The 12,757-nt window shown below is 39.9% G+C and overlaps 1 protein-coding gene across 2 annotated transcripts in view; it reads right to left on the bottom strand.

Annotated features, from left to right (window-relative positions):
- SPAG16 (sperm associated antigen 16) overlaps window positions 1-12,757 on the bottom strand; it is a 971,574-nt gene that overhangs the window by 870,511 nt on the left and 88,306 nt on the right. For both annotated transcript variants that reach the window (XM_044075715.1, XM_044075714.1), the window contains exon 2: window positions 5,723-5,769. In XM_044075715.1, the coding sequence (XP_043931650.1) occupies window positions 5,723-5,769 (47 nt within the window). The remainder of the gene's footprint in view (window positions 1-5,722; window positions 5,770-12,757) is intronic.

Genomic DNA, 12,757 nt, shown 5'->3' with positions numbered 1-12,757 from the left:
CTGCAATCCAAATTGTAGCTTGCTACAGATCCCCCACCATGCCCCAAGATTCTCACTACACCTTTCTAAACTTACTGGAAAATATTAAGATACAACCAAATACCCTAATACTGGGTGATTTCAACTACCCTGCCATTAACTGGGAAAACTACTGGGGTACCAAACTCCTTTTCTCAAAGGTTCTTGGAATTCATAAATTCCAATGCCCTGGATCAACTAATCCATTGTCCCACCAAGGGCTCCAATATCCTAGACCTGGTCATTACCAACATGGGAGATAGATGCTCCACACCAGTGGTCATCCCCCCATTGGTCAGGTCTGACCATAAACAAATCACCCTTGACATCCACATCCCACCCCTACCCCCCATTAAGGAAACCTCCTTAAAAAACTTCACCAAAGCCAACTTCATGCTACTGAAGTCAGAAGTGACAAACTTCATGACAGTTCGACTGCAGAATCCTACACTAAGGCATTGTACAAGAACATCCACTTGTGCATGAATCGTGCCATTCCAAACAGAACCAAGATGCTCTTCTCCAAAAAAAGGAAGCCAATTTGGTGGTCCCCTGCTATAAACAAACTATACAACAGAAGGAAGAAACTGTTGCAGAAATGAGGAAAATCCCAGGATGCAAAAAACTTCCTTACCAGCCTCAGTAAGAAGCTGAGATCCCTCATAAAATCCTCAAAAACTAGTTACGAAAATAAAATTGCCAAAGATTCAAAAGACAACCACAAGGCATTCTATAGTTATGTCAAGAATCTAAATGGCAATGCTCAGATCTGCTCTGAGCTACAACAGAATGGCATTAAATATACTGATCCCAAGGATATTGCCAATATCCTGGCAGATCGATTTAGTGCCAACTTCACCCCCATCTCACCCCCTAAAGGGCCCATCTCAATACCAAAAGATTGCCAAATTCCGGTAATCACGGCCACACAGGTAGAAACCGCACTCTCCAAAGCTAAGAATACAGCATCTATGGGACCAGATGACATCCCAGGCTGTGTACTACATGAGCTACAAAATGAACTGGCACCTCACCTAAGTGTCATGTTTAATCATAGCCTCACCGCAGGCTTCGTGCACACTGAGTGGCGCACAGCTGCAGTTATCCCACTCCACAAGGGGGGATCCGCCTTGGATCCCAGGAACTACTGTCCCATCAGTCTGATAAGCCTGATCTGCAAGGGCATGGAACGCATTATCATGGAACTTATAAACAAAGACATTGGCAACCTTCAGACACTGGACCCCACCCAGTTTGGGTTTGTGAAGGGCCAATCATGTCTCCTGAATCTGACTGACTTCTTCAAATCGGTCTCCAGAGCTGTGGACGAGGGTAAGGCGGTCCACACAGCCTATCTGGACCTCACCAAGGCCTTCGACACCATCCCCCACTCTGGAATCATAGATAAACTTACTAAGCTGGGCATAAATTCCTACGTCACTCAATGGGTTGCCAACTGGCTTACTGACAGAACCCAGACTGTAAAAGTAGCCAACTCCAAATCCAGCTCCAGACAAGTGGAGCACCTCAGGGTTCAGTCCTGGGACCACTCTTGTTTGGCATCTACTTCTCTGAAGTACAGGCCAACACTAAGGGACTCTGGCTAACAAAGTTCGCAGATGACTGCAAACTGGGAGCCATTACTGAATCCCCAAATGATGTGGATATTCTACAAAAGGGCCTTACAGAAACAGATGCCTGGTGCCAGAGCCATGGGCTCAAGCTTAATGCCAAGAAATGTATAGTTATCCCCTTTGGAAAAAAAACATGTACCCATGAATTACCACATAGGTGGCAGTACACTAAACCGAGTGTGATGAGAGACTTAGGGACACAGGTGGACAGTGGTCTCACTTTCGATAACCACATCGCCACAACAGTCAGGACATCCTTCTATGTGGCACACCTCATCACTAAGGGCTTTTCATCCAGAAAAAAGGAGGTCATTGTCCCACTGTACTCATCCCTCATTAGACCCATTATAGAGTATAATGCCCCATTTGGTATGTACCTCGCAAGACATATGCAACAGCTGGCAAGGCCACACAAATACCTCACTAAAAGAATCACAGGCCTAAAGCAGATGCCATATGCTGACCGTCTAAAAAAAACTAGCTATACTCTGTGGCATATCGTCTACACAGAGGTGATCTCTACTTAACATACAAGGCCATGTCAAACCCTGAGCTGTTGGACATACTCCACTTAAAGAAATCCCTCAGAGCCACACGATCCAGGGATCTAAACCTTGTCATCACAATGAACAAAACATGCTGGAGGGATAGGTTCCTGACCCAGAGACTCCCCATACTAAGGAATAGACTGCCCATACATGTGAAGCAGAGCGCCTCCTTGGCCCTCTTCAAAAGGAACCTTGATGATTGGATGGGAGATTGGAAATTCACGCCGGGGATCATGTCAGTTGCACTGCTAGACAGGGGTCCAGAGAAGTAAATATTGTGGGAAGAAATATCCAGGGAATTGTTATGGCTAGGCTTGTATAGGCCCTAGGGCCGATAGCCTAGTACCAACCTATGAACAATAAAATAATTCAGAGATGACTTTCCTTATGAAGATAAAGCCAACATGCATTTCAGAAAATGAGTCTCATAATTCAGAATTCTGAAGGCAAATGTTGTGGAGGACTAATTCATCTTCCCACACATGTCAAAAGCAATCACCAACTTTTTGTTAGCAACTAGACAAGAAATGGAAATAGCTGTTGGGTCTGACCTTGTAGGAGAAAAAAATATTTGCAAGAATGAGGAACTTTATAAAGTCAGTCTGCCTTTTCCTGGGCTGAAGGTTGACAATCAGGTATACTGCAGGCAAAATGAAAAGCATCTTCCAAATCTGACAGCAAAAGTAGAATAGGAGCTGGAATTGGTACATCCACCAATATCATAATATTTCTTCAAATACGAAGGAACAACAGCTTGTTCCCATTAACACAAATTATTCATTCTGGATGCAGTCCCAGAAAAAATCCTCTAAGGGATATTTTGAGGAAATGCTTTCCTCTGAATCAGAATTTGGGATTAGGCCCAAAAATATAGAATATCCTCTATCCTGCTCATGTTAATTTGACAAGGAAAGAAATTCAGTCTGATCAAAAAAAAAAAAAAAAGAAGATATATGCATTACCTTTTGTTTCTTTTTTTCTAGTGACACACCTAGGAGGAGACAGACTCTAGGATACCTTACTCTGGGAAACAGGTTTCTGTACCCAGCTATACAGGGATGCAGTTCCTGATGAAACTCCCATTGCCAAAGAAAATGGTTCTCTCATCCTCACTAAGGACACCTGAACAGCTGCAGAGGATGTGGTTTACCCCTGGTTCAGAGTGGCAGAAGGGACTACACCAGAGGAAATGGAGAAATCTGAGGGACAATAAACAGCCACTGCAAAGTGACTCACTAGGGGCTAAGGCACGGACTGACCTCACTGTGTCAGCAAGAGCTCCTTAAATAGTTTCTTCTTTGGAGCAGAGACCAAGGAATCAGTAAATTGATCCATGTCCTAGCTGAAAATGAAGCCTAAACCCTAGTCAAAGCTCCTGGAAGGAGTCGGTAAGTAGTCACTGAAGTGTATGCAAGCCAACAAACACAGTTGCTTTCCACTAAAAACATATAAGCCCCCACAATAATCGCAAGTCAGTACAAAAAGTAACACACTTTTTCCACAAATTAGTGCCCCAAGTAAGAATACACAGTTCCTGCTAAAAATAACCTGCCAAATGAGAAGTTTCCACAAAAATAGTAAACATAATTAAATTGATGGTATTTTATCAAAAAAGAAAATGTCTGGAAGGGATTCCCAAAAGAAAACTTATCTGCCCAGCAATGCAAGACAGGAGCTGAACCTCGATCCTCTGAACCCAAGGAGAAGTGCTCTCCTGGGTGGCAAGATGGCAGACAGGGTGAATCTGTGGAGAGGAGGAGTGGGGGATGAAAGGTTTTGGTAAACAATCTGACAATTATATCCTTGGCAGGATATAACCTATATAGTTAAAGCAACTGCAGCAGTGATTAATGATTATCAGGCTGTTACAGATGCAGTTGATATCAAACTATGCAAATGCACTGATGGAGTTCAATGTTCTAAATTAATGCCCATAAACTGTGGCAGTAAATAGCTACTTAAACAATAAGAAATCATCTTAATGTTACACATACTGAGCACCAGTGTGTCTTTTGAACCTTTTTTCTTATGGCATATCATCAAGGTGAAAGGAATTCTTTTGCAGATGGTTACTATAACCTGTCGGGAAAATGTGTCTCAATGTCTCAACATCTCTTTACCAGAAATAAAATTCCTACAACAAGTCTGTGAACGAGATCTAATTACACACAGTAACATTAATAGTAACTAACTCACACAGAATATTACTAAGGCTAAGAGCTCAAAAAAGACATCTAGTTTCTATTCTAATTTAGTATCCCATCCATCTAGCCATCTACAACTTCTTTGTCTCATTTCTGCCATGGGACCTGGGTGTCACTTCATCAGTAACAATCATCTAGAGCCAAGGTGTACACCACCGTGTGGCTAGCCCTGCAGCACAATATCCCAACCAAAATCTTAATATAAAAATACATTGGCTAAGGCTAAGAGTTCATAAGACATCTTATCGTCTAACCTAATTTGGTATCCCACCCACCTGTGACAAAAAACAAACTGTGTTAACTGAATACATAGATTAACAAACACTGTAGAGGTAAAGTATAATTCTGCATACACCAAAACTACCACTCAGTTAATTAGGAATAAAATAAGAAGAAAACATTATCAAATGAGGTAAACAAATGCACACTGATATGCATCCTAAAAATGTTTCCTATTAAGCTAAGTATGTATCTTGTCATAAGTGTTCATTTTTGCAGAAGTGGTTGATGTTCTAAATGTGCAATTCCTTTTTAATAACTAATAAAACAGTAGCAGAACAAAAAATGTTCAATAAAGAAAGCCACCACGAATGTCTTACCTATGTTTTTATAACATTTAACAAAGAAAATGTAGCATTTCATTAAACAACTTCAAGTACTGAAATATTCAGTATATATCTGCACAAAACTTGTGACCCAGTGCTACACAATTCTTACAAAATCTTGTGATGCTTGGGAAATCAGAAAATGCAAACTGAAGAAAATCTGTTGATATTTGAAGTTCAAAGCATAAATATTTTAGACCAACATTTCTTCAAAAGCCTATGCCATTATGACAGCCAGGGTTTTGCACATACATCTACTTTCTTTTTACAACATGTTGTTGTGAACTACTAAATAACACAAAATCATGTCAGACTTTAGAATTCAAACTATGATTCTATACTTCAGCTGTAGATGAACAATGCTTACAAATTTTGTACATTAGGCAAATGTGTGTGTATAAAACACACACACACACACACACACACACACACACACACACACACACACACACACACACACACACACACAGTAACATTAGATCACACATTGAAACAGACAATTAGACAAAGCGTTCATATCACAAATTGTCAACTAAAACAAAATAATAAACCAGTGAAATTATTAAGATGACTGTTTTGCCCATCAAGGAGAGGGCAATCTTTTTCCACCAGTACTACATAAATTCCATTAGTCTGCTGTTAGATAATGTAACAATTCTGTGCATAAACTATAATCAGCAGAAAAGAACATCACTATTTATTCATTATATTACCTCTTCGTACGAGTAACCATCTTCTGACTCTTCAGTTATTGTGACTTCTGTACAGACTGTTAAGGTCAATGGTTCTGATGAAATATAACATAAAAAGGAGTAGAATGAAATACACAGTTATGTAAGGGACCCACTATAAAGTATAATTATGCAATGACTCTCCACTAATATTCCAAAACATGCACTCTGATTGGCCAACATGCCCGTTGTAAATCCCACAATATACCAACAGAAAAAGGTCCAGTCACCTGGACTTTTTTTTCCATTGGTATAAAGTGTCCAAAACCTTTTTTTTTTTAATAAATAAAAAAAAAGAAAAAAACAGAGCAACGGAGACATTCTTTTCTTCATTGCTTCCATTTCAAAGCATTGATGTACTGGGTATGCGTAGGAACGCAAGTCCCATAAGCATGCTCAGTACATCAACACAAAAAAGCAGTATACCACCACTGGCAGAAGAACAGTAATACGCCGTTATACAAAGACATTATTTCAGATAACTATTCTTTTTCTTAAATAATGTCATTGTATAATAGCAATAACCGACTCCATGGTTGTGGTATATTGAAATTTACCCATTTTTGGCTTTATTTAATCACTTGGGCTTCACCCTCATGATTAAACCATGCCAACCATGGATAAATCTTCAATATACCACACCACAACGTCTGTTATTGCTTAATTATACAATAGTGCACTATAATAGCAGCTGTACAAATAACATGATCATTGCTGAGGATTTATTTCATGTATAGGATGTCTGCTAGCGGTGCAATGTCACTATGCAAATTTTTCAGCTGTTCCAACACATGGGAACACATTCTCACAAGTGGCCATCAAAGTAGTCTGGCTACAAGTTAGAACAGAAACAGCATCTGCATTTCTGTTTTTTTTAACCTCTAGAAGCAACAAAACAGACTACATCTAAAAATTATCTTGTGATGAGTTAAAAGCGAAGAACTATTTGTCAAAAATATATAAGCAATACAAAGGAATGTATTGGAAAAGCTCACCCAGACTGTCACAACTTGCTGTTAGGAAAAGGTTAGTTTGTTTTTGCTTTCTTGTATTCTGTATTACTTTATTGATTTCTTTCATTTTTGTGTAGTGTGATTTGTTTTCTTTACACTGTGTTTTACTTGTGTTCTGCTTTTAACTGCATATTTAAACTAGGAAAGATACCACAGCTGTGTCTCTTGAGAGTCACACACATAATTGTTCCCACCCTCTCACTTTGGTGCTGTTGTGTTCTTAAACTCAACTGTCTTTCTAGTTGCCTGCCCCTTGTGTTAATTTGGCCACATATCTACTTCCCTCTCCCCTTTCATTGGCTATTGTCAGTAAGCACAAAATTATCCTTTTGTGAAATTACACCCCTTCAACTATTTAAATTCATTGGCCATCCCCACTGTATTCCATAGAACTGGAATATATATCTTGCTCGTTTAAAATTAGTGGTTCTCCACTTAGACAGCTAGAGCTTAAGTTATGCCCTCTTTCATATTTAACTGGTTAGCACACATTGCAGTACTCGGGATATTAATCCATTTTTCCATCTTCCCTTTAAAATCTGCAACTTCTATTACAAAAAGACCAATTATTGGAGAGACCATACTCTGCCTCATAGTAGTCAACTTGGGATTAGTACTTCTGTTTTCTTCTGGTAAGAGAAGGAGCACAGGGGCATTATTTCCTGGAGACTGCTGATTGCTGATCACTGGAAAGCCTATTAACGACAATTTGGAATTTGTGCTTATATTCTGCTCCTGGTGACAGAAGGAGCAGGGTGTATCGATTCCGGACAGTTTCTGGTTGGTTAGTGAGTGCCTGTGTTGATGTTCCGTACTGGTCTGGTTGCTAGTCAAGGTATCTACCAGGAAAAGGCTACAAGAAGCTTACAGATCTCTTGCATCATCTGATACATGACTGTAGATCACCAAACAGGCTGTGGCCTACTTCTCATCTTGGGATTGGCGCTAATGTTTTGCTTCTGGTGACAGAAGAAGCAAAGCAGCATTGTATCCCAACAGAGTGAAGCTATGGTGAGACCAATAATACTAGTAGCCAGACAGTAGCCATTCACGAGACTCCCTTCTTTTCATCATTCTTGACAAGCTAATTCTTTGTTTTCAGTAAGTACTGCTTGATTTGTTTCTAACTTCAGAATATCTGCCTTAATACTTCATCCTTAATTTTTCAGGGGCTACTTATTAGCTTCCCCTCAAGTGTTTTGCAGTGCTCTGTACAGACAGACAAATTGAGTGACATTTTTCCTGTAAAAGCACAATTGAAATTTCAGCAATACCTGGTTGCATACAGGACAACTAGTTTGTAGTAACAAGCACTGTCTCCAGAGTTGCAAACCTTATACTCCTGAAATTGCTGTCTAATCCATAAAAAAGGCACTGTTGCCATGGATATGAAGTAGCCTACCATCTCCATTATCAGCTTGGTAGATATGGGCATTCTGAGATAATACAGAAATTTCCTCATGTTTACTGACAACCAGTTAATTCTCAAACAAACTGATGTGGTATGTGAGAGATGTATTTGCACACTATCACTGAAGGCAAAGCTCTCGCATAAAAGTACTCCTTATGTCAATAAGGTTGTCAATGCTACACACGCTGTACCCATCACACATAATTCAAAGCAGACATATCGACCCACATATGTTGAGGGACTTAAATGTAACCTTCCTAAAACCCACAGCCCTCCTAGATGAAATAGAAATAGACTGCACTCTTTCAAAATAACACTTACATCAGTACATGCAGCCACATGTCATGGAGCCTCTAGTTCTAAGCCCATAAGGCAAGCCACCACACAATCCAACATTCTGGTCATTGGACTCTTCATTGTGAGACACACTGATGTCCCTCTCACCAGGCTGAGCAAGGGTAAAGTCACTGCCATTTGCTTATCAGGGCCTAGGACCCGCCACATTACCCACGCTCAGATCAATAGATCACAAATACCAGTATGATTCAGTCATAGTCCATGTGGGTGTAAATGACCAGAGATGTACCTCACCAGACCATATGAAGACAGATCTCATGGAGTTCTTGAAATATGTGTCCCATTTTGATATGAGCCTAGCACTGAGCAGCATTTTAGCTTCTCCAAGGATGAGGCCACAATATAAACAAAAAACAAATGACTTGGCTTACTTTCTGGTGTCATTCCATGGGGCTGAAATATTTGTCAGCATGGAAGGAAATGGTCAACATACCATGCTGCTTTGCTAGGGATGATCTGCACCTCTCCCCTCTAGGCTTTCAAATATTAGCTAAAGCATTTACTTGCCCCATTGTGACTTTTTTAGGAAATGCCAAACTGAAAGTACTTCCAACATATCAAATCAAAAACAAGAAAATCTAAAGTTATTACTGCTCAATGTTAGGAGTCTAAGCAAGCAAAAAAGACCACTCATTGGAAGCTCTCTTCAAACTAAAGAGTGTTGATGTCTGTGCAGTCACAGAGACATGGTTTAAAGCTGCGGAGAGCACAATGACAGTGCAAGGTTATAATGCACTCCACCTATTTAGACCAGCTAGTACACAGACAGGGACTAAAGGTGAAGGTGTCTCAATTTACATCAAAATTGAAACCCATACCATGTATTTAAACTTATTAGAAATACTCACTATCCAACCCAGTACCATATTAATGGACGGCTTTAATTACCCCACTATTAAATGGGAATCCTATACAACACGAAATGTACAGCCACAGAGATGCTTGAATTTTGTAAACACAAACTCCCTGGACCAGACTATCAATACACCAACCAGGGGTTCAACCATACTGGATCTGGTCCTCACTAATATTGGAGAGTGCTGCACACACCCTGGTGTAATGTCTTCCCTGGTAAGGTCAGACCACAAAATGGTCTCCTTTGAAGTAAAAATAAAACTTGAACCACCAGCTAACCCTAGAATATTCAGTAACTACTCAAAGGCTAAATTCCTGCTATTAAGTGATAACTTGGCAAAATTTCAAGTCCCCACAAACCATGAGAACACTGCTACCTATGCAGAACTGTTCACAGAAACCCTATACAAGCATGTTAATAGCTGTATAGAAGCAGCTGTACACATCAGGATGAAGTAGAAAACTAACTCAAAAAACAAACCACCTTGGTGGAATCACAAAATCAATAGGCTGTATAACAGAAGGAAGAAATTCATTGCAAGAATTAGGAGGTGCAACACCCAACAGGATAAAAGCACTCTCACCAAACTAAACAAACAAATTCAGGAGGACAAATAAAGTTTACCAAAGTCAATTTTGAGGTAAATTTGGCCTCCCAGGCCAAGGACAACCGCAAGGCATTCTTTAGCTATGTCTACAACCTCAAAGGTGATGCACAATTGTGTACAGACTTCATTGTAAATGGATCCACCCATACTAAGCCAGAAGATATAGTAGACCTACTGGCCAACAAAGTCAGATCCAGCTTTACTCTCTGTCACCCCTTCAACCTTTCCTCAGGAAATACCATCAAATGTATCTCCTCCTGCTATTACCAGGGAACAGATCCTTAATGATCTCTATAAGGCCAAGAACACTGCATCAAAGAGCCCAGACAACATCCCAAGTGCCTTCTAAATAGCATGAAACACATCCTATCAGGCCTTCTGGAATTGCTATTTAACTGTAGCCTCAGTAATGATGTAATAAACCTCCAGACACTGGACCCAACCCAGTTTGGTTTCTTCAAGGGCAGGTAATGCCTACTCAACCTGGTGGACTTCTTTGAGAAGGTCACCAAAGCAAAGGATGAGGGCAAAATGGTTCACTGTGCCTACCTTAACCTGGTCAAGGCATCTGACACAATACCCCACTTGGGCATTGTTGACAAACTAAAGAGGTTAGGTACAAACTCATATTTCACTCAGTAGATCACCAACCGGCTAACAGAAAGGACCCAAGAAGTTAGAATTGGGGAGTCCACCTCTAGAAAGAGGCCAGTCACAAGTGGAGTCCCTCAGGGATCGGTCCTTGGACTGCTCCTTTTTGGCATTTACTTCTCTGAAGTTAAGGCCAATGTCAATGGTCTTTGGCTGATTAAATTTGAAGATGATTGCAAATTAGGAGCTATCACTAAATCCCACATCAACACCAATGTTCTCCAGGAAGGACTGACAACAGACAAACAATTGGTGTCAGGGCCATGGACTAAAAACTACATGCCAAGAAATGCATAACAGTATTCTTTGGGAAGGCATCTACCCCTAGTAACTATGGTAACCATCATACTCAAAACACAACCCTTAGAATTGGCCCAGTAGCCATGGACTTAGGGACACATACAGACAGTATCAGACAGTAGTCTGTCATTTTACTATTATGTGTCTACAACAGTGAGGAAATCATTCTATGTTGTGGAACTTATAAACAAAGGTATGGTGTCTAGGTCCAAGGAAGTCACTGTTCCACTGTATCCGGCATTCATCAGACCTATCATTGAGTACAATGTCCCCTTTTAGTATGTAACTAACCAGGCATAGCCAACAAATAGAACATCTGCAGAGGTTCCATAATAAAAGAATACATGACATAAGTAAACTATCTTGTGCAGACTGTCTCAAGGCCCTATCCCTGTACTCTGTCTCCTACAAGCTGTTGAGGGGAGATATATGCATGGCATATGGGGCATTGTCAGTCCCCACTCTAATGGCCCTCCTGCATATCAGCAAAACAAACAGCACCAGAATTACCCATTCTAAAGACTTAAACCTTGCCTGTGATATAAATAGGACCTGCTGCAGAGACACATATGTATCTCACAGATTACCCCGTCTCTGGAACAGGCTCCCATCTATGAGAAACAAAGTTCCTCCCTAACCCAATTCAAGTGTTAACTTAGACAACTCGATGGAGAATAGGAAATTCATCCCTGGCTTAGCACCTATGTCTTTAATAGACACAGACAACCAGTAAATATTTCATCTCCCATTCCTCTGCTTGTAAATGTTTCATCTCCCATGCCTCTGCTCACACTTATCAAGGGTACCACAACTTGGGGTGCATGGCTAGGCTTAAAAAGGTCCTTATGGTGATTAGCCTAGTAAACACCTATGAATATATATATGTGAAAGCAAAGAATTATGCAAAGTGAAATCTAGTTTTCTAGACCTATAGTGATATGTCAAACATGAGGGAACAAGTAACTCTTAACTCCCAGTTTCTTGACTTTGTAAAGGAGTTGTTCTATTACATATCAGCTCAAACAGAATGCCCAGTCTTCATCCAGACCACTGCAACTATTAAAACTAGCAAGATGTATAACCTTCTTAATCTACAATCTTTATGAGCTACTTCTGCATTTCCTAAAGATGTCAGTGTCCGCTACTGTGTACCTAGTAACAATACAGATCATCATAATGAGGAATGTCTTGTTTCAAATGTCATTAATATATACCAGCAATAAGGGAATAGGCTCTACAATTAGCCCTTGTGATAAACCTGCTTACTACCCATTTAATGTATCTGCATATACTATTTATTTATAATGCTTTGTATTGTATCACAGTTTCAGCTCTTTGCAACATTTACAGGTAAGATAGCACCTTAAGAGTGGAAAGAAAAAGGTAATGCTCTTTGCTAGAAAATGTCATACTAGATGATCCATTAGGATATAACCCTTCAACAAACATCTTGAATATCTCCTCTTAAAATGGTTCAGGAATTCAGATAGTACAGTCCTCTAACAAGTCTGACCTCCATGTCAATTCCATCTTAAACTAAAAATTAGGATATATTTAAAGGGTGAGAACATTTACTTTAATTTTACATTTCTTAATCGGGAAAGTCTGACTGGACACATGTCCTTTTTCAGTAGAGGTCCAGGGAGAAAAGCTCAACTACTTTACAAAGTACAAGAAATAAAATACTAGCTTAGTATAAAGGACATTACAACATTATACGTTCTTGTGTAAATAGACAGAGAAACCAAGTAACATTCCTTCCCCTCATTACAATTAAAAAAACACCACAGCAGTATATTTACTTCCTTTGGTCTTTTACTCA

This window comes from Protopterus annectens, chromosome 6.part1, assembly GCF_019279795.1.
Source record: "Protopterus annectens isolate FY-2018-M chromosome 6.part1, PAN1.0, whole genome shotgun sequence".
In the NCBI taxonomy this organism is placed as follows: domain Eukaryota; kingdom Metazoa; phylum Chordata; order Ceratodontiformes; family Protopteridae; genus Protopterus; species Protopterus annectens.
Note: the sequence above shows the minus strand (reverse complement) of the source record. Positions and strands in the feature narration are given on the sequence as shown.